General features: G+C 54.8%; 1 protein-coding gene across 2 annotated transcripts; it reads left to right on the forward strand.

Moving 5' to 3' along the window:
• Positions 1–400: 400 nt before the first annotated feature.
• On the forward strand, positions 401–22,394 carry Sema7a (semaphorin 7A (John Milton Hagen blood group)). 2 transcript variants are annotated; one of them, XM_057767961.1, is made up of 14 exons: positions 401–654; positions 13,663–13,805; positions 14,300–14,341; positions 14,671–14,763; positions 14,969–15,056; positions 15,206–15,316; positions 15,871–16,010; positions 16,526–16,710; positions 17,482–17,590; positions 17,682–17,880; positions 20,443–20,570; positions 20,716–20,870; positions 21,010–21,071; positions 21,380–22,394. In XM_057767961.1, exons 1-14 carry the CDS (start codon positions 477–479, stop codon positions 21,739–21,741), a joined length of 1,995 nt encoding a protein of 664 aa, XP_057623944.1. In that variant the 5' UTR covers positions 401–476; the 3' UTR covers positions 21,742–22,394. The 2 variants fall into 2 exon arrangements, with proteins under 2 accessions (XP_057623944.1, XP_057623945.1); XM_057767962.1 differs by lacking the exon at positions 401–654 and adding an exon at positions 688–794.
• Positions 22,395–23,098: the final 704 nt, after the last annotated feature.

Genomic DNA, 23,098 nt, shown 5'->3' on the forward strand with positions numbered 1-23,098 from the left:
GATCTGCAGAGAGCTGGGTCCCACTCCGGCAAGCCCATTCTCTGAGAATGGCTCTCAGACTACAAACCAGTTAGCTGGCTGCAGTCGGGTTGTCCGGTATTAGACTCATCCATGCGCTGAGAGGTCCTTATAGATTTCCAAGGCCTCTCCTTCCACTGGGGCGAAGGAAGTGGAACTGAAGCCCAGAGGAGGGATGGGGCCTACTCCTCATGACAGATCACAAGTCTGTCTTCTTCGCAGCTGGGTTCTCCCAGTGGAGTTGCCTGAGAGCGGGTGGCAAAGATTCTCCTACAGCAGCGAGCACCGCACATGCTAGGAGCCACCGGCAAAGCTAGAAAAGGCTGCGAGGGGCGGGGGGGGGGGGAGGGTGGGGGTGGGGTCAGGCGTTTGACTCCGCCTCCTGGCGCTAGGTTCTGCCTGCGGCCGGGCGCTGGCTCAGTCTCGGCTGCTTGCCGCTGTCGCTCCGGGGCTGCGGGATGACGCCTCCTCCTCCCGGACGTGCCGCCCCCAGCGCACCGCGCGCCCGCGTTCTCAGCCCGCCGACTCGGTTCGGGCTCCCGCTGCGGCAACGACTGCTGCTGCTGTTCTGGGTGGCCGCCGCCTCCGCCCAAGGCCACTCGAGGAGCGGACCCCGCATCTCCGCCGTCTGGAAAGGTAGGCGGCGCCGCGCGGCCGGCGGGGCGCGGGATCGGACGCTGTGCAGGGAGGGTGCGGAGTGTGCGGCACCCAGAGAGAGTGCGTGTGCGCAGCTCTGCAGGTCTTGGGCTGGCCCCGGAGGGAGCGTGTGGGTCCGGGTGAGTGTATGTGAGTGTGCGTCCTGTCACGCCGGAGCGGGCTGGAGCGCTGCAGCGTGCGGGCGAGCGTCTGGGGCCCGGGCCCGGCTAAGTGGCGCTCCAAGTCCAACGGCAGCTCCGAGCCCGAGCCGCAGCGCCTGAGCGCGCGGGGGGAGGGGGGGGTTGTGGGCCCCTGCTTCGCCAAGGTTCGCTTTGGCTCTCCGCCGCGGGGTCCACTATGCAGGACCCTTCCTTCCCCGGGCCAGCTTCCTCACCCCAACCCCCTCCTTGCGAGCTGCGGGCTCTACTGGCACGCGGGGCTCAGGCTGGGCTGGTGAAGGGGGCGCGGACCCATTGCCGCCGCCGCTGCGCTCGGGCTGCGGGAACAAAGACCCCGCCGCCTGCCCCCGCCCCCGCCCCGGCCTGGAGCGCGGGCCAGGCAAGTGGATGGGCACCCTGCGGCTATCCGGGACAAGGTGCAGTGCTGGGGCTCGGGGCACCTGGGCGCTGTCTCCCTAATGCTGGGACCAGCCGCTCCCCCCTTGCCCGCACGTGGCAGTTGTCACCAGAAATTGGCGCTAGCACGAGGAGGGGGATAGTGCCCATTGGGTGGGGCGAGGCCGTTGGGACCCCCAAGCGGCATATATAGGGAGGCGGGTGTGCAGCCTTAGGCTGTGGTGAATATGAGAACCTGACAGACTAGAGTCTTCCCCTGGGGCATCTCAGTTCAGACCTCAGTACAGTGGGACAGAAAGCTGGCTAGGTTGGGTTTGGAGGCTTTCTGCCGCTAGGGACGGAGCTCCCCTCCCCTGCATTGCACACAAACGCCTCCCCGCCCCCAGGCAAACTCAGCTCTGTACCCAAATTTGGCGTCTCTGCAGCCCCTCCCCTAGTGGTGAAGGGAGACTCACACGGGGATGGGGACGCGGGGGGGGGGGGGGGTGTACTAGTCCTGTCTGTCCCTACTGGGAACCCTTTGATGCCTTGGCAGTTTTCAGGGATTGCGGAAGTCTGAACATTATCTGGGGCAGGTATTCTTAGCAGGGTATGGGGGGAACCCACATAAAATGAGTGACCCGAACTGCCGCAGCAGCTGAGAGAGTGTGACTTGCCCAAGGTCACTGGGCAGTGTGGGCGCTCATTGTGCAGGTGGGAGCTTTGATCTGACCCTGAACCTGTCCGGGTCCAGACTTAGGGAGAAGAGAAGGATTTAGATGCTTCTCCAACCATAAATGAGGTAGTCTGGTCTCCAACTCGCCATCCAGCCAGAGATGCACTCAATGTAAGAAGAACAGCTTAGCTGGAGCTCTGGACACCTACACACCCCGCATTTATACCCACTTAGTCTCTTTTCCTCTGTCCTGCCAGCATTTTACCTTGCCCCTGTCCCCTTGTGTCTTGGACAGCATAGTACACGAGTACTCTGGAGGAGACAAATGACTGTGTCTGAGTGTTCTGGAATCTCCCTCTATACCAAACTCCTTTCATTTGATTGTGCTTGCCCCCCCCAATTCCTTGCTTGACCTCCCCACCGCATACTTAATGCACAGCCACTTGTTAGCACTTAATGCATACCTTTCTATCTCTGGCACTTAGTCCTTACTTACCCTGGGGCTATTTAAAGCTGCTTTCAGTCCTCTTACCCGCTTCTGCCAGCCCATCCTATGCCCCACTTCCCTTGCTTGCTCTTCACGACTGTGACCACACTGGTAATGCACTATTGACCCCCTCTGGCTGGGATCCACCAGACACTCACCAATCTTGTCCAAGGACAGTCTGCAATATCCTTCACAAGTGCCAAGTGCCCCACTGACCAGACAGGCCCTGCCATTCACCTGCCCCCCACCCCCTAGGGCCACCAGCTGGTGATAGTGTGCCCGACTGACAGCTGCCTCCTGCCTCCTATGGGGTAACACATGGCAGTCGGATAGTAGGGAGATTGGATCGGGCCAAGCCAGGCATGGAATGAGAGGGAGACCTTCCCAAGCTCTACAGTACGCCTAGGACTCTGTCTACCAGTGGACGGGGCAGGAATCTTTAGGGATGACTAGACCGAGGGATGGTGATAGCCCTGTAGCCATTCCTCTACAAGACATAGATTTAGATTTCAGGTTAAGACAGAATAGGGACTGGATAGGTATAGAAATGTCTTTATTTTCTTTGCTTGCCCCCCCCTCACTCCAAGCCATAGGGAAAGATTAAAACAGGGGATTCTGAGAGGGTCCCAGACTGCAGTTGTTAAGAGAGTTGCTACCTTTGCAACCAGATGAACGCCTGGTGCAGAAGAGCATGGACCAGGGAGAAGGGTGTTCCATCGCAGGCTGCTGGGTTCCTTGAGCTCTGCACCTGTCTTTGACCCCCAGAGGTTGCCGGAGCAGGAAGAGCCCCGAGGATGTCCCCATAGCACATCACTAGCACATGAGTTACAGAGTTGACCATGTAAATGTGTGACTCTGGTCTTCCTTCAGGTGGGGGTGGGAAGTGTAGGGGATGAGTGAGTGGCAGGTGATGGGGGGTAGGGGTGGGGAAGTGGGGGGTGGGGAGGGATATGAGTGAATGCTGGGTGGCAAGAGGCCTGCATTCTCGTGTATGCCATGTACTTTTCCCTTGCTCCACCAATAACTGGAGGAGAAGCCCACGGAGGTCGTGACTTCCCCGTCAGAGCTAGCGAGCCTGTCCACAGAAGGCAAACAGTCCAATCTCCAGTCTACCTGCCCAGCTGGTTCTTCCCGCTCTGGCCCAATTAAACAACAGGATGTTATTGTTGACTTGGGAGCTGTTGTGTAGCCATTAAGGGGCGGCTCCCCAGGGTCAGGGGGGTTGTTATCACCTCCTCCAGGGGATGAGGTCACAGCTGGGGCTCCCCAAGCATCAGCATTTCCAGTGGAAATCCCTGTCCTCTTGGGGACTTAGATGAATTCATCACCTTCAAGGTGAACCCCCCTTGCAGAACTGGGGGGGGGCAATCCCCAAGAGGAGAGGGAGTTTCCTAAGCTGGAGGAGATGCTTGGTGATGTCCCCAGAAGCTCCCTGCTAAGTTTTGTCTTGGGTCTGTGCTGAACACTGAAGATTCTGAGAGCAGGTGTTGGGGGTGGGGCTGCAGATAGATGATGGAACAGATCCAAGTTGACTCTGGCACCTTGGGTAGAAATGGGTGGAAAGTCAGAAGCCAGGTTCTGGTATAATTGTTCTGGTTTCATTTGCTTTGTGTCTTTGGGGGAGTCCTTGCCTTTTTCTGAACTTCAGTTTCCTCAGATGTCCCAAGCAGTCAGGTAATGTCTGTAATGCCTTGTTCACTGCTGGGCCATAATACCTCCAGATTCCTTTTGCTCTGGGACGAGGAGGGTGGAGCAGAGACCAAGGTGGCCCATTCAGATCTTAGTGTTAAGTGACTAAAACTTCGGGTGGATAATCAGGGGAAATCCTGGAGTCTTGCGTCCTTCTTCTCTTTGCTATCATGGGCTGGAAGTCAAGGGTCAGTTGCAGGGAATGGCTTATGGCCTCAAGGGTGGATGCACATCAACAAACTTTTTCTGAGTCCAACTTTGTGCTGGGATTGGGCATGAGGACCCAGCAGAGAAATTCAGTGAGTTGGTGTCCTTGTAGATAAGGAGAGTGGGCGGATAAACCAGTACAGACACTGAAGAGGTGAGACAGGACCTAGAGCACAGGGTTGCCATGGGGGCTGAGGAAGTCTGCTAGTCAGCCGGCTTTCTAGATAAAGTGGCAAAGCTGAGATGGCAGAGACAGGAGTTGGCTGGATGAGGAAGGGCAAAGAAGTACTTGTTTGACAGTGTTGAGTCAGCTTTGGCCAGGGGTCCAGCAAGCTCTCTCTCTCTCTCTGCAGACTCTCACAGTGTAGCCTTGGATGGCCCAGAACTTCCTATGTAGTCCAGGCTGACCTTAAACTCCCAGAAATCCACCTGTCTTCGCCTCCACTAAAGGCATGTACATCCTATGCTGGCTTCAGCATGGTTTCTTGAAGGGGATGATATCTGAGCTTGGCCACTTGTCCTGCTTGGGCAGTCTTCTGGAGAAAGACAGTGGCAGGCAAGCCTGTCCCAGGTCCCCGAGGGAAGTCATGGTGGGGTCCAGGGACAGTAGGACCTTCTCCATCCATTCCTGACTATGAGGAGGGTTCTTCAGGTAGGAGGCCTGCCATGCCCTTTCTCTGCGTGTCCTCTGAGGCAGAAAGAAATCCCCTTGTTTCCAAGCCCTGTATTGCCGACAGGGCAGACACAATTCCTCTGACCAGCTTCCCCTTCCAGGGGAAGCCTTTGAGAACAGATAATTTTCTAGGTTGAAGATGAGAAACAGATTAAGCTGCACAGACCAGGTGGGCTGAGAGGCCCATCCTGCAGGGGGCAGTCATGAGAACGGATGACCCCAGAGTTTCCTGCAGGAGTCTCATCTGACATCCTGGCCTATATCGTCATTCTACACCCCCTCATTTAGGGCAGCTGTGTCATAAGAGACTGACCATACTTCCCTTACCTCTTGCTAGTTGCTCCAAAAGGCTTCTGCTTTTCTTAGTTTCCTTTTTTGGTTCTCCCAGAGGCCTGTCTCCTCTTTGGGGATAGGAGACATGACTCTTGACCTGCCCTGGCCTTGCAAGGAGGCCTGGCTGCCAGGTGTATGACCATTTGGCTCTCAGTGAACCAGGCAGATGCGGAGAAAGGAGAAAGTGAAGGGCCACAGTCCTGGTCCCATAGAGATTGGAGACTTCTACCTTCCCTAGTCAGCCAAGGTCCCAAGTTGCTGCCCTCCTACAAGGGAAGGTTCTTCAGGACCTTTCCTCCAGCAGGCCTTGGCCCCACTGTCACATGTGTAGATTGTACTCTGCCTCTTCTAGGTCCCTCCGCTCCTCTGTGGCCCTTCTCTCCTTTCCTTCCCAGCAGCTACCGCTGCCCCAGAGCTGCTTCTCTGTACCATGCCCACTCTCCTCCTCAATCCCCCTTCTTCTCCCTGGCAGTTCTTTCTCGGTTTCATTGAGGAACCTTCCGAGTTGTCCTCAGCTTACCCAGCTTGACAGCACGGAGCTCAGGGTGTGAGAGAAAAAAAAAATGTCAGAGAGAAGCGGCTAACCACCTCAGCCCCAGATGGGGAAACCAAGGCCCAGAGATGGCAGAACTTGCTTCGAGGTCACTGGCAAAATAGGGAGAGCTGGAGTTCGGGCTGCGTTTTCTGCTCCGAGCTGACTGGTGACCCAGCTGTCTGCCCCTTCCCAATGTCCCATCTACACACATGCTTTTCTAGGTGGAGAGCTTTGAAAGCCTATTACCTCCTTGGCTGTTTAACTGAGCCCAGAGACTTTCTGTCCACATCCACCAAGACCACACACTCCCTTTAGACCCTCAGATTTGGACCCCGCTCCGTGTACCTCATGTCTGGCCTTTGCTGAGCAGAGTTTAGGTCTCAGGGGGCGGGTTGCTCTGTGTCATGGTTTAGGCTAATCTGGGTTTAACCGCCACAGCAGCCTGGGGATTAGGCTGATCCTGTACCCCTGCTTCTAATCAAGACCCCGGGCTTTGGGCCAGCGTCCTGGGGACCCTCACTGTAGAGGGCAGCCAGCCCTTGACCCCTGCCTGCACCTAGATTCAGCTCCTGGGAAATTGAAAGCAAAAGAAACCCTGTGCTTGCCCCCAGGGAGCAGTTAGTGACTAAGGGGTAGGGCTCTTGCCTGTGATGGAAAAGGGGCCCCTGGGAAGTCAGGAGTGCACAGCCAAGACTGCAACTGAAAGCTGGTGTGGGTGATACGATCAAGGAGAGGAAAAGGAAAGAACCAGGCTAGAGCAAGGGGGTGGGGACACAGGGCCTGGTATAGCTGCTGCTCTCCCTCTGGCTCAGCCTATCAAGTAGGGTCACCATGATAAACACTGCACCCCATAGATGGCCCAGGAACCTCTTCTGAGATGTCTGCTCCTCTGATGAGTAGCAGGAGGGTGCTCCTTCCTACCTTCTGAACGACACTACCTTGTCCGGCCCTGGCAATGGGCGATGGACCCTTCTTCACAGTATCCCACACCTCGGGTGAAATCCCACAGACACAGTGTCATCTAAGAGAAGGGCAAATGGTGGCTGGAGCACAGTCAGGGAGTACAGGGCAGCGTAGTGAGGGCTGCATCAGCCTGGAACACTTCCCAGAGCTGGGGGATTTGGGCTAGGTGTTCAAGGACAGATGAGATCCATGCACAGTAGAGAAAGGACAAGGGCAGTGAGCGCCAGCTGTGTGGAAATGGGAATCAGCCATATTGGAGGTGCACCGAGATAGGTGAGCCTTGCCGGCCCTGCTTTGGGGAACTGGGCCCTGCTGGGATGGGCAGTTGGGAGCTGTGGTGAATTCCTGGTTAGAGTCAGGGTGGCAAAGATGAGTGTTTTAGTGAGCGCTGGCTGGCTGGGAACCTGTGTGGGTATGTGGTAGAGAAGGGCTGGTGTGCATACCAGCCCCAAAGTTTCCTATTAGAGACGGAGAACCTGGGAGACTTAACTTTCCAGTTAGTCATACTGGCTAGCATTTAGGGTGAAGGTGACAAGCTGCACCCTATATTCCTACCCCGCCTGCACCTGCATATATTCTTGCTCACTCATACACACTCACCAAGCTGTCACAGTAGAGAGGTCAGGCGTCTGATGACAAGTAGCTTTTGCCAGACTCTAGCCTCCCTTGGCTTCGGTCTCCTTGGCTGTATAGAAAGGACTGCCCCTGGAAGTCCATCCTGGGAGTGCAGCAGGATAAGCCCAGGTTCCGGGGTTAGTCTGGAACAAGTGTCAAGTCAACAACCTCTGCTCTACTGCACAGCCCGCTGTGTGACTCTGATATGTCTCTTAGCTTCTCTGTGCCTCATACCCCTTATCTGTGAAACAGAGATAATGAGAGACTAGGCAGCATATGACTTGCTGAGTTAATAGGTCTAAAAATCACTTAGGGTAGTAGATGGTGTTTCTGAAGCGCTGGGCTTAGGGCTAGCCTCACGCGTCATTGCCGCCCTTTTCCCTCTCCTCCTCCTCCTCCTGCAGCATCTCTGGTTTCTCCTGGAATGCATTTCTGGCACCCCAGCCCCTGCCAGTTCTCCTTAACGGGCTATGCTGGCTGGCTGCCCTCATACTGTGTCCCCTGCTGGTCCAGGCTAAAGCTGAGGCTGGGAGCCTTCTGTTTCACCACAGTCTTCCACCTGTCTCCCTCCCTGCTGGCCTGAGGTGGCCATCCTCTGCCCTCCTGCCATCCCAGCCCGGGCTCTGGGCCCGAGAACAGACTCTCTACTTTTCTCCATTCTCTGCTTTGAAGTAGCCATTAGCTGACCTTTAGGGCTTTGGGAATCTGCTGGGCCAAAGAATGGATAGGAGTTAGATACGGTGTGGCATTGGCTCTGGGCTTCCTGCCTTTCCTGGGGTTGAGCTTAGAGCCCCTCTTCACTCTGATTGGGCTCTGCGAATGCCTTCCATCTCCATCTGAACCCTTGACTCCTGCTCAGTCCAGCTCCCCTCGCCCCAGTGTACTTCTCATTAGAACTTTGTCCCAACTCCTTTGTCCAGCAGCGAAGCCCTCTGATCCTCTGGTCACAGTGATGTATGCAAGCGATTCCAGCCCTTGGTGGTTTGGGAAGGGCCTTAGTTCCTCTCTGTAGAATGGGGATGCAGACCTTTGCCTCGCCTTCTTGGCAGGGTGGTGGGGATTTGTTGGGCTAGCCAGTGGAAGCAGATGAGGATGCTGTTATTACTGTCTCTCTACTTTCAGAAGGCTGCACCTGACTCCTTCAGCACGCATAGTCTCATTTTTTCCCCAAACGACGTGAGCTTAGTCTTGACCGTTTTGTGTTTGTTCCTGGAATTATGATGGGTCATAAAACCCAGGCCACAACAAACCAGTAACCCCCATCCCCACCAGCCGCAGAAGGTGACACTGAACTCAGGAAGGCCCTGCCCCAGCTCACAACCACAACCAGCTGCCTGGATGCCAAAGACGGTGGGAGGTGTCCTAGAGCCAAGCCCAAATCAACACCTGAGACACCCTCAGACATACTCATGGCTGACCTTGGCAGTGGGTGTAGGCTGTGACTTACAGCTTGCTGATAATAAGGGTGGGTGTCTCATTCCTCTACGAGGGTGACTGCCACCTGTGTTGGCACAGCACTTGTCTGGCAGCTGTCAGAGCCCAGCCCTCCACAGGTGTTGCCAGGAACCTGGTAGTAGCCATAATCTGCTCTTAGCACCAGGTTGGTGCCATCTGGAAATGGCCTTTCTTTCCTGGCCATTATCAGAGGCAGAGCCAATGAAACATTTGTCCCTGGGTTTCTGCCACCAGTGGAAGGGTGTCTCTTCACCGCCCTGCTCAGCACCCAGAGTTCCATTCACTAGTCATGCCTTTGGGTCACCAAAGCCCGTTGGGAGATCAGGGAGGTGAGTGGATGATTTCCTTCATTCATCAAGTTAGTGACTCTGCATCTGGTGAATGGGGAGGAGGTGGCTAGGAAGAGGGTGATGCAGAGAAATGGGAGAGGGCAGTTTTTCTTTTTCTTCACATTGTACTCTCAAAGAAGCCCCGAGTGTGGTTCTCGAGAGATGCAGTGGCATGACGGGCACCCAGGTCTGTGAGCCGCCCTTGGGTATTAGCCCTTGGGCCAGTGGCATAGCCTCCCTGGCTCTGAGTTTCCCAGTTTGGTGTGCAGAGTGATATTCCAAAGGGCAGAGAGTCTGCAGGCTGGCTCCTGAGCACCACACGGCTCTTCGTTCTTTTCTCTGCCAGTGTGTGGTCAGGTGAGGTTGGGAGTGGACCCATAAATGCAAAACGGGACACAAGTGTGGGAGGAGGTCCCTGCCAGCTATGGCTGGGTCCCCAGTCTGTGGTTGGCCAGGCTCTTGCTCCTTGGCAACTTGACTCAGGCATTCCCTACTGGGATGCCCACATTCTTACCATTCTCTGCCCACTCTCCAAGGGCTTTTGGAGGTCAGCATTCAAGGCTGATGGGTTCAGTGGGTCAAGGACCCAGCCCTTGTTGTTCCTTTTGTGGACGGTACCCCTCACTCTACCCTTCCCACCCTCCCTCCCTCTTTCACAAGCATCCAGGCTATGGGGAATGACAGAACCAGATGGCAACAGCATCCCGAGTGAATGAGAGCAGGGCAGATCCTTCATTAGGTAGGCATGCGATGAGAAAACCCACCGCTTCCCCAAAGGAAACACCCGTACTTCCTATAGTCCGTCAGCTGTTGGGACAGTGATGGCGGAGTGGCTCCCAGAAGGAATCAAGCCTGATTCCCCCCCTCAACAGAATCAAGGCCTCATTGGCACCCTGGCAGGGATGCTGTGTCTGCATGGGGTCACTTCCCCTAGTCCACCTTCCCAGCACTTATATTTGGCTAGAACTGGGGCTAGGTTTTATGAACCCTATTCCGTGAGGAACCATGGAGTCCAGCTAGGTACGGGACAGCCTAGGGATGTTCTTGCTCTGCTCAGGAGAACCAGGATTGGCTCTGAGTCACATGGGGTGGAGGTGGCCTTTCTTGTGCCCAGCCTGCCTTGAGGCCATGTCCTCTCTGTATGCCCCTGGCCCCCTCCCCTGCCTGAACCCCTGGTTATTCTGGGAGCTTTTAGCTACCACTTAGTCAGCCACTAATGCGTCAGGCCGGGGAGTGAGGGGGGAGACACGGTGCCAGACGGTGCTCCTTTTAGACACACAGGATGGAAAGGAAGCAGGGGGAGCCAGGAGGTGGGAGGTGGGGGACTGCCAGAGGATGGGAGACTTTCCCACTCCTGGCCCTGCTCCTTGGTAGCAGGCAGTAGGGGAGGCTGATGGGCAGTGGGTCAGTATGTCCTTGGGTTAACTGGAGCCATTGCCCCACCACTGAGGCCTAACCTTCTGGATTCTTCTTTCATTAGTTCTCTCTCAGGTGTCAGCATGTGGCCTTTATCCTCTGTTCCTGCCACACAGTCAGCTTCCCCGTCTTTGCTCACACTCTTTCCTCTGCCTGCATAGCCCTTCCCCATTCCTGGCCAACCCAGCTTTTATCTGTCTCCCCATATCGTCGGATTCACAAGGCAGCCAAAAGAAAGTGTTTAGGGATGGAAACACTGAGCCTGAACCTTTTAAAGGTAGACTCCAGTGTGCTCAGCCCCACCTAGGAAGCGCCTGGCCCAGCTCTCTCTGAGGTGATCCTTGCCATGAGGCCTTGCTGCTGCCTTCACTTCCAGGCAGCCCTCCTGCCCGGAGCCCCCAGCCCCCCCCTCCTGCCGACCTGAACAAAGCTGTCTTTCATGTATTCATGGGACTGCTGCCCTGACACCCCCGGGCACAATCAGCCCTTTGAGGGCCTCGGGCAGTGCGGGAGCCTGGGCTGGGGCCGGGGTGGAGAATCGGCCAAGGTCTTGTCCTTGGGCTGAGCTGGTGCCATCCCCTTCCTCCCCTAGTCCGTAACACATCACCAGACACAGATCTGGGAGGGACAGGAACCTGAGAGTCATTGGAGGGTTGATGAGAGTCCTGGGAGAGCACAGGAGCTCCCGTTTGTTCTGTAAAATGGGGCCAGCAGTTCCTGCCTTCCCCTACGCTGACTTTGCCAGGGTTTGAGTGGACCAGGCTCACAGATCAATGGAGTGCTGCCCTTACTCAGCTGCTGACACTGTCCCATCCCCTGACCTTCATAGTCTCTGTGGGTCTTTTGGGGAGCAACCCAAGCTCCCTCCTGGGACTGTCTGCTTAGTGAGCTTTCTGTGGTGTGGGTGCCTCATACCTACACTTTTGAGGAAAGCCAAGTATTCCCTCATACTTTGTCCTTGGTGCCTCTGACTATTTCAGGACTGCTTTTCCATAGCCCTGCTACCTCCAAGACAAAGGCTCCCTCTATGGTCCCCGCTGCTGCCTTTACCCCACTTGAGTTGACTTGTACATTCGCCTTGCCTGGCTCTTCTCTGAGGCCTGGGAGTGTGACCTTGATCCAGGTGCTCAGGAGCTAAGGAGACTGGTGGTCAACATGGCCTGCGAGTGTTTCTTTCCCTTGAAGTTGGGGCTGTGGGTCTCAGTAGCCCAGCATCCCCATGTGCTGATGTGCCCCCCCCACTCCTGAACTGCATGTCCGGGAAGTGGAAGGGATCTGTGCCACCTGGGACTTGCTGCTCACATTGCTGCTTAGGCTGTGGGTGGAAGGAGAGCTGTGAGTCGGAGAGACACTTGGTCTGCCAGCTGCTAACCCCAGGTTTATGGTTTTATCCCAGCTGGAAGAAAGCAAGAGGACAGTGCCCAGGATCTTCACCATTGAGCACCTCTATGCAGACAGCAGCACAGAGCTGGGCTCTCAGCCCCTGCCCTGCGCATCTGGGGCTAATGAGAGGCAGCTTTGGGGTCCAGGGTATAAGAGGTAGGGTGTCTGACCGGCCCCCCACCCGCATTGCTGGATCAGGCTGTTGGTAGCATGGCCCCAGGAGAGGCAGGCCAGTCAGAGGGCAGCGGACTCAGCACTTCACTCGGTAGCCAGCCAGGCTCACGTCTCCAGGAATGTTCTTGAGAGCTGATACCGTCTGGGCGAACCAATCTGTCCTGCTTGCTGATGTGACCTTGGGCCAGCCAGCCTTGTCCCTCAGGGGGCCTCCTTTTCCTCTCCTCTTCACAGTGAGCCAGGCCACAGCAGAGTTACAGAATTTGAATGACTCCTACTGTCTGGGATCACTTGGCTGTGAAGAAGCGTGTGTTCAGGACAGGGAACGAGGGAACGAGTTGTACGCAGTATGTTCTTCCCATTCCTTGCTCCGGATGAATGCAGGATCAGTAGGAATGGCTTAAGTGGTAGCAAGGAAGATGTAGGGCAGACCTTGAGGAACCGGCAGGTTTGTTTCTGCTTGGACTGGGTCATGTCCTGCCTGGGTGTTACTGCCAAGCTGGCTGTCTCAGAGTTTGCGGCAGCTGAAAAAACAGTGGTTAGACGATTCCGGGGTGAGGCCCAGGCTAATCAGAAGTCAGGGGACAGAGGCTATGGTTGAGTGCCCAGGGCATAGCCAGAGGCCATCCCATCCCTATAATTTAGTCCTGCAACCAGGACAACCTCAACAATGTCCTTAGAGATGAGACAGCTTCTCTCTGGAGGTGGCGGCTATAGACAGTTTCTTTTTTTGGGCAAAACTGCCCTGGTCAGCCCTCTTCTGAAAGGCATAGGGTGTACTTTTTGAAGGTCCCCTGTCCCAGAGTTGCTGGGAAAGAGAGCCCCAGAAAGAGCTGGCATCTGGGTGGATGAAATCAGGCTAAAGGTTAGCTTAGGAGACAGAAGCAGGACTGTTGGTTTAGGGGTGCTACCCACCCGCTTTCATGTATTCCTGGGTTGTCTGTTCCTTGGTCTGTTTCTCGACTGTATAATACTGTATAATGGGGAGGAATGGATGTTGAGATTTGCTCCAGGGCTGTAATGGTGCCCACTAAGGGCTGGAGGGTAAGCCAGGAGGGCTTAGAGACAACTTCTCAAAGGAAGATTTGGAGTTGTGAATGCAATGGTTGTCTGGGAATTGGGACTCTAAGTGGGGTACTGTTTGCTTCTGGAAAGGCTGAGAGTGAGATGGACCAGCCTGTAGATTCCTTCACAGGACAGAGCTGATGGTCTTCCCATACCTGCCCAGCCTCTCAGGAATGTGTGTGTGTTTGGGAAAGGCATCTGCTCTCCCTGGGGTCCCTAAAATGCCCTTCACTCTGAGAAACACACACTGTGGGCGAAAAGACCGTGGCTTTGGGTGTGGATGCATGGTTTCTGGAGCCCACCATGGTCTTCTTTACGTCAGGCTCACCTCAGAGGCCTTGTCTCTGAGCCTCAGGGCTCTGAGCGTGGAGCATCAGTTAACCGGCAGAGTCTGGTATACCCGTGGAAGCTCAAGGGTTCTCTGGCTCAGGGTGCTTTTCTCTCTCATGCACAGGGCAGGACCATGTGGACTTTGGCCAGCCTGAGCCCCACACCGTGCTTTTCCATGAGCCGGGCAGCTTCTCTGTGTGGGTGGGTGGACGTGGCAAGGTCTACCTCTTCAACTTCCCCGAGGGCAAGAATGCCTCTGTGCGCACGGTGAGCTTGGGTCTCCTCTGCCCTCCCCTTCCCTTTCCTCATCCCAGGCTTCTGGTCCTGGTAAGGGGCCTTAGGGAGTGTAAAGGAGCTGGGACATCTTTCTACTGAGGTCCTTCTATCTCCATAACCTCACACACAGTTCCTGGGGGAAGCTTCTGTAGGTAGTCCACATTGGAGTGGAGTCAGGGTATGAGGAGAAAAGCTGGGAGCTAACACATGGCCAGGCAGGTAGTGCTGATGGGGGAAGCCAGGCTGGGAGGCTGGATTCCAGAACCCGTAGCCTGCATTTTGCAACTGCTAGGCTCTGCTCCCTGGTATCACACAAAGAGCCTATGTGACCTTGGGAAATCTGCTTACCCTCGCCAAGTCTCAATTACTTTCCTGGAAGATGAGAATAATGGTCTCATCCAGGGCTTGTCCTGTGGCTGCGTGAACAGCCTTTCAGGGACAGTCTCATCCCTCGAAGAGGGACTAATGCTTCTCCCCTCCTCCAGGTGAACATCGGCTCTCCGAAGGGGTCCTGCCAGGACAAGCAGGTGAGCAGGAGGGACAGACCATGGGAAAGGCAGGCCCCTGGGAAGAAAGAGAAGATCCTGAGAGTTGGAGGAAGGAAGGGGACATTGCTTGGCCTTGTATTCTCCAGATTTGTGGGGTTGGGGGAGTTTGGTCCAGTCTTAGGGCCCCTAGTCAGAGGGGGAGACATGGGCCCCCAACATTGGCCTTGTTCACAGCGGGGAGAAAGTTAGCTGTCCTAGGTGGCTGATCAGCCCTTTTGGATGTCTTCTTTCCTAAGACTGAGGGTCCTAGTGTCTGCTGGGCCTGCCAGCGACTCCCACTCACCTAACAGTCCCCTAACCCCACACAGGACTGCGAGAACTATATCACTCTCCTAGAGAGGCGGGGAAATGGGCTACTGGTCTGTGGCACCAATGCCCGGAAGCCCAGCTGCTGGAACTTGGTGAGAACCCTTCCCATGTGCCTGAGCAGCCCTCATTTTCTGGGTTGGTGTCAGCCCTTCATGGCCAGACAGAGATGGGGGATTCTGAGACCGCATTACCATGAGCAGAGTCTCTGGGAGAATAGGGTCCTGGCTGGGAAACTAGCCCTTGTAGGGTGCAGTGGCTGGTGGTCATGTGGTCATCTGCACCTCTGATCTCCTCCAGGTGAATGACAGTGTGGTGGTGCCACTTGGTGAGATGAAAGGCTATGCCCCCTTCAGCCCGGATGAGAACTCCCTGGTTCTGTTTGAAGGTAGAACAGCACTGCCACCAGGGCCCCAGGAGGGGGCTAATGCACCAGGCTCGGGGTAGGAGGGTCAGCCCCTTGCTCAGTGGCCCAAGCCTGAGAGAAGGACTTATAGAAGTTATTGCCCTTACCCACATGTCCTCCTACTATTCCAGGGGATGAAGTGTACTCTACCATCCGGAAACAGGAATACAATGGGAAGATCCCTCGGTTCCGCCGCATCCGGGGCGAGAGTGAGCTGTATACAAGTGATACAGTCATGCAGAGTGAGTCAGATTGGGTTGAGGGTGGACCAAGGGGTGCGAATGTCCAGGATGGCAGGTTCATATGATATATTTCAAGAGGACTCCCTGAAAGGCGCAGACCTGGACAGCCAGGACTGAGGAGTTTGAGTTGTCTGGGAGGAGGAATCGTAGAGAAGAGTCTGTGAGGCCAGAGAGGTCTGAATTATTCTGGGAACAAACACAGGGGAAGCTCAGACCTAGCACGAGGCTCAAGAGCCAAAGTTCATCTTTCTCATGAGCCCGTGTTGGGCAGAGGGCCCCATCTTCCTCATTAAGGCTCTGTTGATTAGGCAGAAGTGACATGGGCACCCCAGGGGCTTTCCTGCAGTCCCCAGGCATGAAGTCATTGCTCCTGGGCCCATGACATCTTTGTAGAAGAGGACATAACAGGTGTGGGGTATTGCTTTAGAATCGAGGGCCCCGTGGGGCCTTAAGTGCTGTTCTCAGTTCATATATATCTGGGAGAGGTGTGCAAGGTTAATGGGTACCCCACACACATTTCTGGCCTCATACCCTATCACCCATGTCCTTGGCAGACCCCCAGTTCATCAAGGCCACCATTGTGCACCAAGACCAAGCCTATGATGATAAGATCTACTACTTCTTCCGGGAGGACAATCCTGACAAGAACCCAGAGGCTCCTCTCAATGTGTCCCGAGTGGCCCAGTTGTGCAGGGTGAGCCAGATATGTGAGGGGTAGCTGGGTGAGTGAGAAATGTGTCTGTATATCTACAATAGGAGTGAGTGTGTATATGTGTATGTGTTTGCATGCATAACACTGTGGGAATTTGTGTGCACAGGCTATCATGTACCTGTGAATGAATGTGGTTTAGTGTCTGTGCATATTGGATATACGAATATGTGAGTTCATAAGTACCTGTGTGTTTACCTGTGTGTGTGTTTGTGTGAATTTGCTGTATTCTGTTTATGTACAAGTGTGCGTAGGTGAAAGTAGCAGATGTGTCTGATCATGTTTGCTATGGGGGACGGAGAATGTTCACCCACAAGACCCCAACGTGGGTCCGGGCACACCAGGCTGGAGCCCACCTGAAAGCTTGCCTAAGTCTCCACAGGTATCAGCCCCTGGTAACCTGCCTTGCTCCTCAGTAGCCTGGGTGCAGCAGGTGTCTTTGGTGTGCCAAGCAGCCCAGGCAAATACTGAGGAGCATCTTCTGTCTTCTGCCCTTCCAGGGTGACCAGGGTGGTGAGAGTTCTTTGTCGGCCTCCAAGTGGAACACCTTCCTGAAAGCCATGCTGGTGTGCAGTGACCCAGCCACCAACAGGAACTTCAATCGACTGCAGGATGTCTTCTTGCTCCCTGACCCCAGTGGCCAGTGGAGGGACACCAGGGTCTATGGCGTTTTCTCCAACCCCTGGTGAGGAGTAGTTAATGACGCTAGCAGAGACAGCAGGTGTAAGGTTTGAGCTGTTACTAGGTGTAGTTGTCGTAGGCAATGTGATGTGTGTCCTATTGTGTTTTTGCCTTTGTGCACACGGTGTGTGGCCCTGGACCCTGATTCATTCCTGCCTATGTGTCCTGGCATGTGTGTGCTCAAAGCTGATACTAGGCCTGGAAAAGGCTGAGAGCCCTCTCCTGGGGTGCTGGGTGAGATCGCACCTGCTCAAACACTGCCTGATAATTCACACTCTTTAATCAGTTTCATTGATTGAAAACAAAGCAGACAAGTGTTGGGGGTGGAGAAGGACCCTGCTCAGGCTAATGTGTGGATGGAGCCACGTACTGGCTAGGACATGGAGGTCGGGGCTTGGAGGCTTCAGCACCCTGCAGCCTGTGACTGGAGGGCCCAGAGAATGATTTAGCCCGTGGTGGGGTTCCTCTTTCTTTAGGTGGACTAGAAAAGGTGACCTTTGAACTCCGTGATGCTGTAACAGAACCCAAGGTTGTGGTTTTAGATTGCAGTGGGGAGAACTTAGTTGAACTTGCCTCCCTCCCTCCTTTTGTTCCTCCCTGTTTCTGCTTTGTGTGATATGCTAGGCTCTGGGCTCTGCTTCAGTAACAGTCCTGGCTCACAGAGCTTGCAGGCCGAGGGCTGTGATTGTGTTCTGTCTGGCATGAGGCTGACAAGGGTAAGTGGAGGTGGGTGTATCCTGGGCCCCCTACTAAAGTGGCTTGTATATCCTTGCAGGAACTACTCAGCTGTTTGTGTGTATTCTCTTGGTGACATCGACAAAGTCTTCCGTACCTCTTCACTCAAGGGCTATCACATGGGCCTTCCCAACCCTCGACCTGGCATGGTGAGCTGTTGACCAACCATGGCCCAGACCCCAGCCCTTCCTGGTCTCGCCTCCCAGTCCCCTACTAACCTACTTCTTTTCTCTTTTCCAGTGCCTCCCCAAAAAGCAACCCATACCAACGGAAACCTTCCAGGTTGCCGATAGTCACCCAGAGGTGGCACAGAGGGTGGAGCCCATGGGGCCACTGAAGACACCATTGTTCCACTCTAAGTACCATTACCAGAAGGTGGTCGTCCACCGCATGCAAGCCAGCAATAGAGAGACCTTCCATGTCCTTTATCTAACCACAGGTGATGGGCTGTCCCAGAACTCTGATTTACTTTGTAAAAATAGATAGGAACCATTCTTTGTTATGGTACATACCTTTAATCTTACTACTCAAGAGGCAAAAGTAGGCAGATCTCGGTGAGTTCAAGGCCAGCTTGGTCCACATAGTGAGTTCCAGACCAACCCACACTATGTAGTGAGACCCTGTTTTTTGTTTTTTTGTTTTTTGTTTTTTTTTAAAAAACCAAAAATCAAAAAGAAAAACAAAAGTTATGGACGGTATAAAGAACCCTGTAGATAACATTTATGTGGGCCTTTAGGTGTGAACAGAGAATTGAGTGGACAGAGCTACCAGGGGTTAGTGTGTTGAGCTGTGGACACTCAGGCTGAGAGGGAGGGCTTCCTGGAGGGGGTGAGGCAAAGGGGAAGCTTCCTGAGCTGAGAGAAAAAGCATGCACTAGAGCCTGAGGCAGAAATGCGGTGATTGAGCAAAGCCAGGTATAGCTCTGGCCCAGGTGTCCCTCCCAATGGAGAAGGAACCAGAAGAGACCAGAAGAGACCGGGAAAGCTAGCTGGGGAGTGAGTAGGGGGAGGGACTTGAGCGCTGGGCCTCCTGGGAGCCTCTGCCCTGCAGAATAAGGAGCATGGGCCTTCCATTAGACTTTGGGGCTATGCAGGCAAGAGGTAGGACACAAGAAGTTGCAGAAGGCAAAACTTCATAGAGGCCTGAGATAGCATCTCCCTTTTCCTTCCTGGAGAGGCCTCCCTGAGGGAGGCTGAGTGAATGCCCTGGAGATGCTCCTTTGTTCCAGAAAGCCTCTGTACACCCTGAGCTTAGTTTGTTTCTACCTCCTCATCCCAGGTCTTGGTCAAAACAGGGGTGGTGTCCTGAAAATAGCCTTGGAGACCATTGTGGGCCTGGCCACAGGCCTTCCTGGAGACTAGAAAGGACCCCACACCTCTGGGACCATTCTTCAGGGCCCAGGCCCAGTCCCTCAATTGTTCATACTCTTTGAAGTGGCTTCCTGTTGCTGCTTCACTTTGGGGCTTCCTTGGCCACGTTAGCCTGGTTGGAGGCTAAAGTCCTGGGTCATTGTTTGGCTCCTGGAAATCTTAAGGAGAGGAATTTCCCACAGGACATTGGGGACAAGGGAAGGGAGGTCACACAGTGCAGGATGGGGAAGGCTGGACTTGGGCCCAAGGAGCCCTGCTACTCCCTTCCTACGTGCCTGGGCTGCAAGCGTACTCGGGGAGCGGAGAGGGAATCTCTTATCTTCCTGGTGGCCCATGGGAGAGACACCAGTTTAGAGCCTGCGGCGTTTAGAAATATTGGGGCCAGATAAAAATAAAAAATTCTCTAGGTCCTCACCAGAGATTGGAAACTCTTACAATGGGGACTAGCTGTGTGTCTGCTTGTCTGTATGTATCTGTGTCTGTGTGTCTGGGGTGAGAGCAGGGGCTGTGTCTGGGGCTTTGTCCGGTCTTACTAGTGTTTGGCCACATCTCAAAGCCTGCCAGTTCAAACACTGAACCTAGAGGAACTGTCTCAGGTAGGCATCATCTGACTGCTTTTTTGGGGCAGATAATGCCCTGGGAAATGGGATGGTAAGAGAAAAGGAAGCGACTATTCTAGAAACTGGGACAGCAGTTGAGGTGGGATTAGGAGGACCAGGGTCAGAATACCCATTAGTCCCCAACAGGTGCCAACGGAGAGAGACAGTCTGGTTATGTGACCTTGGGAGCCCTCATATGGAATTCAAGGTTCTTTTCAGATCTAAGATTTTTACAGAAATTAAAATATCCCTTAAGACTAAGAGCAACGTGGAATCCTGGATTGACTTCGGGAACAAAAGAAGGACATCAGTGGAAAAACCCAAGAATCCCAAATGAAGTCTGTAGTTGAGCGAATAGGAACTCACTGGTGTCAATTGCTTAGTTGTGACAAATTCCCTCCGGTTATGTAAGATCTTCAGCTGGGGAAACTGGGAGAAGGCTAGGCAAGGACTCTACACTATCACTGCAACTTTTCTGAAAATCTAAAATTACTCCTAAAATAAACAATTAAAGCCAGTGTATCCCCCTAAGTACCTCAGAGGCAGGCAAGTTAAAAAGAAAGCCAGAGGTGGGGTTCTGACCCATCTGGGTTCCAATTTGCTCCCCGCTGTTCACCATCTGTGTGACCTTGAGCAAACAGTGCAGTTTTTCAATTCCTCCCTTCCCTTATCTGCAGAATAAGGGAGATAACGCCTACCTCAAAGGGCAGAGGAGGGAAGGGGTAACCAAGGTAATGCGAGGCGCCAATCCCGGCGCGCTTGTTAATTGTGCAGCCTCCAATAAGCCTTTGGCATATTGGGGGCACTCATGGAGAGGACGGCCTTTTGGGATCAGCCTTGGAAACTTCCAGGCTGCCCTTGGGCTCTATGTTCCTTTTCACTCAGCTGTCCTCACCCCACCCTACCCCAGTCCTGTGACACTCACCTGAGCCATGACTCCTAAACCCTCCCCGCCAGTGTCTTCCTTGCAGCCCAGCCTTGAAGAAGGCTGTCTGGCTGATGTTGACCCTCTCCTCTGCTCGTTACCCATAGACAGGGGCACTGTTCACAAGGTGGTGGAATCAGGGGACCAGGGACACAGCTTCGTCTTCAACATCATGGAGATCCAGCCCTTCCACCGTGCAGCTGCCATCCAGGCCATATCATTGGATGCTGACCGGGTGAGCTGTCCCATCCTTCCTTGCACCCTTGGCACCACCCAGACAGCTGGTCCTTTCAAGGACCTCCAAGGTGGCAGGACCCCTCGTCAAGGGTAGAGAACCCAGTGAAGGGCTCTGGCCTGACCCAGCCTTGCTCTCTTTGCAGCGGAAGCTATACGTGAGCTCCCAGTGGGAAGTGAGCCAGGTGCCCCTGGACATGTGTGAGGTCTACAGCGGGGGCTGCCATGGCTGCCTCATGTCCCGAGATCCCTACTGCGGCTGGGACCAGGACCGCTGCGTGTCTATCTACAGTTCCCAACGGTACATTGGACAAATTCCTTTGCCCCAAGGAAAGGCGGACCTGAGAATGGGGAGGCACTGATTCTGGGGTCACATGAGGATAAGTGGGGTGCTGCGCTGCAGCCTCCTATCTGCTGATATCTGCTCCTCCTCCTTCTAGGTCAGTGCTGCAATCTATTAACCCAGCTGAGCCACACAAAGACTGTCCCAACCCCAAACCAGGTATCTCATTTAATCCTACCCTTGGGCCCCAGCAGAGCTACGCCTCAGTTACCTTGATCCCTTGATCTGCAGAAGGCATGGCCTTGACCTGAGGCCCTGTACCCGTCCTGCTGAGGGAACTCATATGATTTAGGGTGCTTATGAGAGGGGTGGGGGTGGGGGAGAATGCAAGAAAAAAAAAAAACCCTAAAAGTCAGGATCCACCCTGCTCCTTCAGAAGCCTTGCTCTAGAAGCCTCATCAGCAGAACTCAGAGGCTCCCAAGGTGCTCTTGACCCCTCCTCATGCCTGTTTCCCCTTCTTCCGCAGATGATGCCCCACTGCAGAAGGTTTCTCTGGCCCAAAACTCTCGATACTACCTGACCTGCCCCATGGAGTCCCGCCACGCCACCTACTTATGGCGCCACGAGGAGAATGTGGAACAGAGCTGTGAGCCAGGCCACCAAAGCCCTAGCTGCATCCTCTTCATCGAGAACCTCACGGCCCGCCAGTATGGCCACTACCGCTGTGAGGCCCAAGAGGGATCCTACCTCCGTGAGGCTCAGCACTGGGAGCTGCTGCCTGAGGACAGAGCCCTTGCCGAACAGCTAATGGGCCATGCTCGGGCCCTGGCCGCCTCCTTCTGGCTGGGAGTCCTGCCCACACTCATACTTGGCCTGCTGATTCACTAGGGCTTCTAGGAGAATGGTGCACCCCAGGCTTCTGTAGCCCAGGAGTACTAGAAATAAGCCACACTCACAGCCGGCCGGCCCGGGAGCTCGTTGTCCACCGATTCTTCCAGGGGTACTAAATAATCCAGTGGGGGACAAAGGGCCTGGAGATATCCAGCCGCAGGCGGCTGCTGGGGTCCAGGTGGGGCAGGGACAGTGAGGGACTGCAAAATGAAGGCACCGACTGTGAAGCTGGGCCATCAGTGACCCCAGACTTTATCTTCCCGAGACTATTTTTCAAAATCTCCTCACACTTGACTTCATGCAGCAATGCACTTGGCCTGAGAGCCCAGCAGCCTGGCAGTGGGCTTTGGGAAGGAAGCTGGGACCCCCATCTCTGGACCTTGGGGCCCAGGCCTGGGTCCTTTGGGACCACTGTGCCCAACTGCTTCCTTCCCTGCCCCACTGCTGGGTGGCCAGTGTTCCTGCAGACCCAGGCTGCTCCTCTGCACCTCCCTCACAGCCTGGGTCCCACCGGACAGCGCCTTGCATGTTTATTGAAGGATGTTTGCTTTCCGGACGGAAGGACGGAAAAAGCTCTATTTTTATGTTAGGCTTATTTCATGTATAGCTACTTCTGACTGCATCTGTATGAAATACCAAAACTACATGCTGGGGGGCGGGTAGAGGGAGGGCTTGGGAAGGGAGGGTGGGGGCTCATCCCAGGCTGGGGCTCCTTGGGATGGAATTGGAGTCCAGGGACAGGCATGGGTTTGAAGAGCGTGGCATGAGCTGGCTCTGTCCCGAGAGCCCAGTCTGAGGGCATGAGCCTCCAGTGTGGGGTGGTTATGGGAGGGGTGGGTGAGGGAGACAGGGGAGAGCGAAGAAGAAAACTGAGCCCTAGGTAGATTTGCCGTGGTCATTTTGAAGGAGAAGCCGGGTCCACAGGGGGAGGTTCCAGGACTCTGCCCTTGGCGTTGGGGGTTGGGGGGCAGGGGGAGACTCCTCCCTTCCCTTCAGCCCCCTTCCCCAGGGGCTGTGCTTCCATGCTCCTAGCCTCCCACCTTCAGCTCAGGACATGTCCTAACTTAGGCTAAACTGTGAAAATTCCCGTGGAGATGGCCCAGGCCGAGCTCTCCAAGTGGGCCTCCCTGCCCCCAGTCCATGGATTTCAGCAGAGAGCTGACCCTTCTCCAGCTGTGTCTGGGGTGGGGCCTGGGGCCGGGGGCCTTCCAGCTTCCGTCCCTTATCTCTTCTCAATGCACTTTAATAATGTAACATATTACTAATAAACAAGCTATTTATTTACCTGTGCCTGCTCCCTGACTTCCATGCCGGGTGGCGCTGAGTGGGGTGAGCCTCCTGTTCGTCACTCGGT

Source organism: Chionomys nivalis, chromosome 4 (assembly GCF_950005125.1).
Source record: "Chionomys nivalis chromosome 4, mChiNiv1.1, whole genome shotgun sequence".
NCBI lineage: Eukaryota > Metazoa > Chordata > Mammalia > Rodentia > Cricetidae > Chionomys > Chionomys nivalis.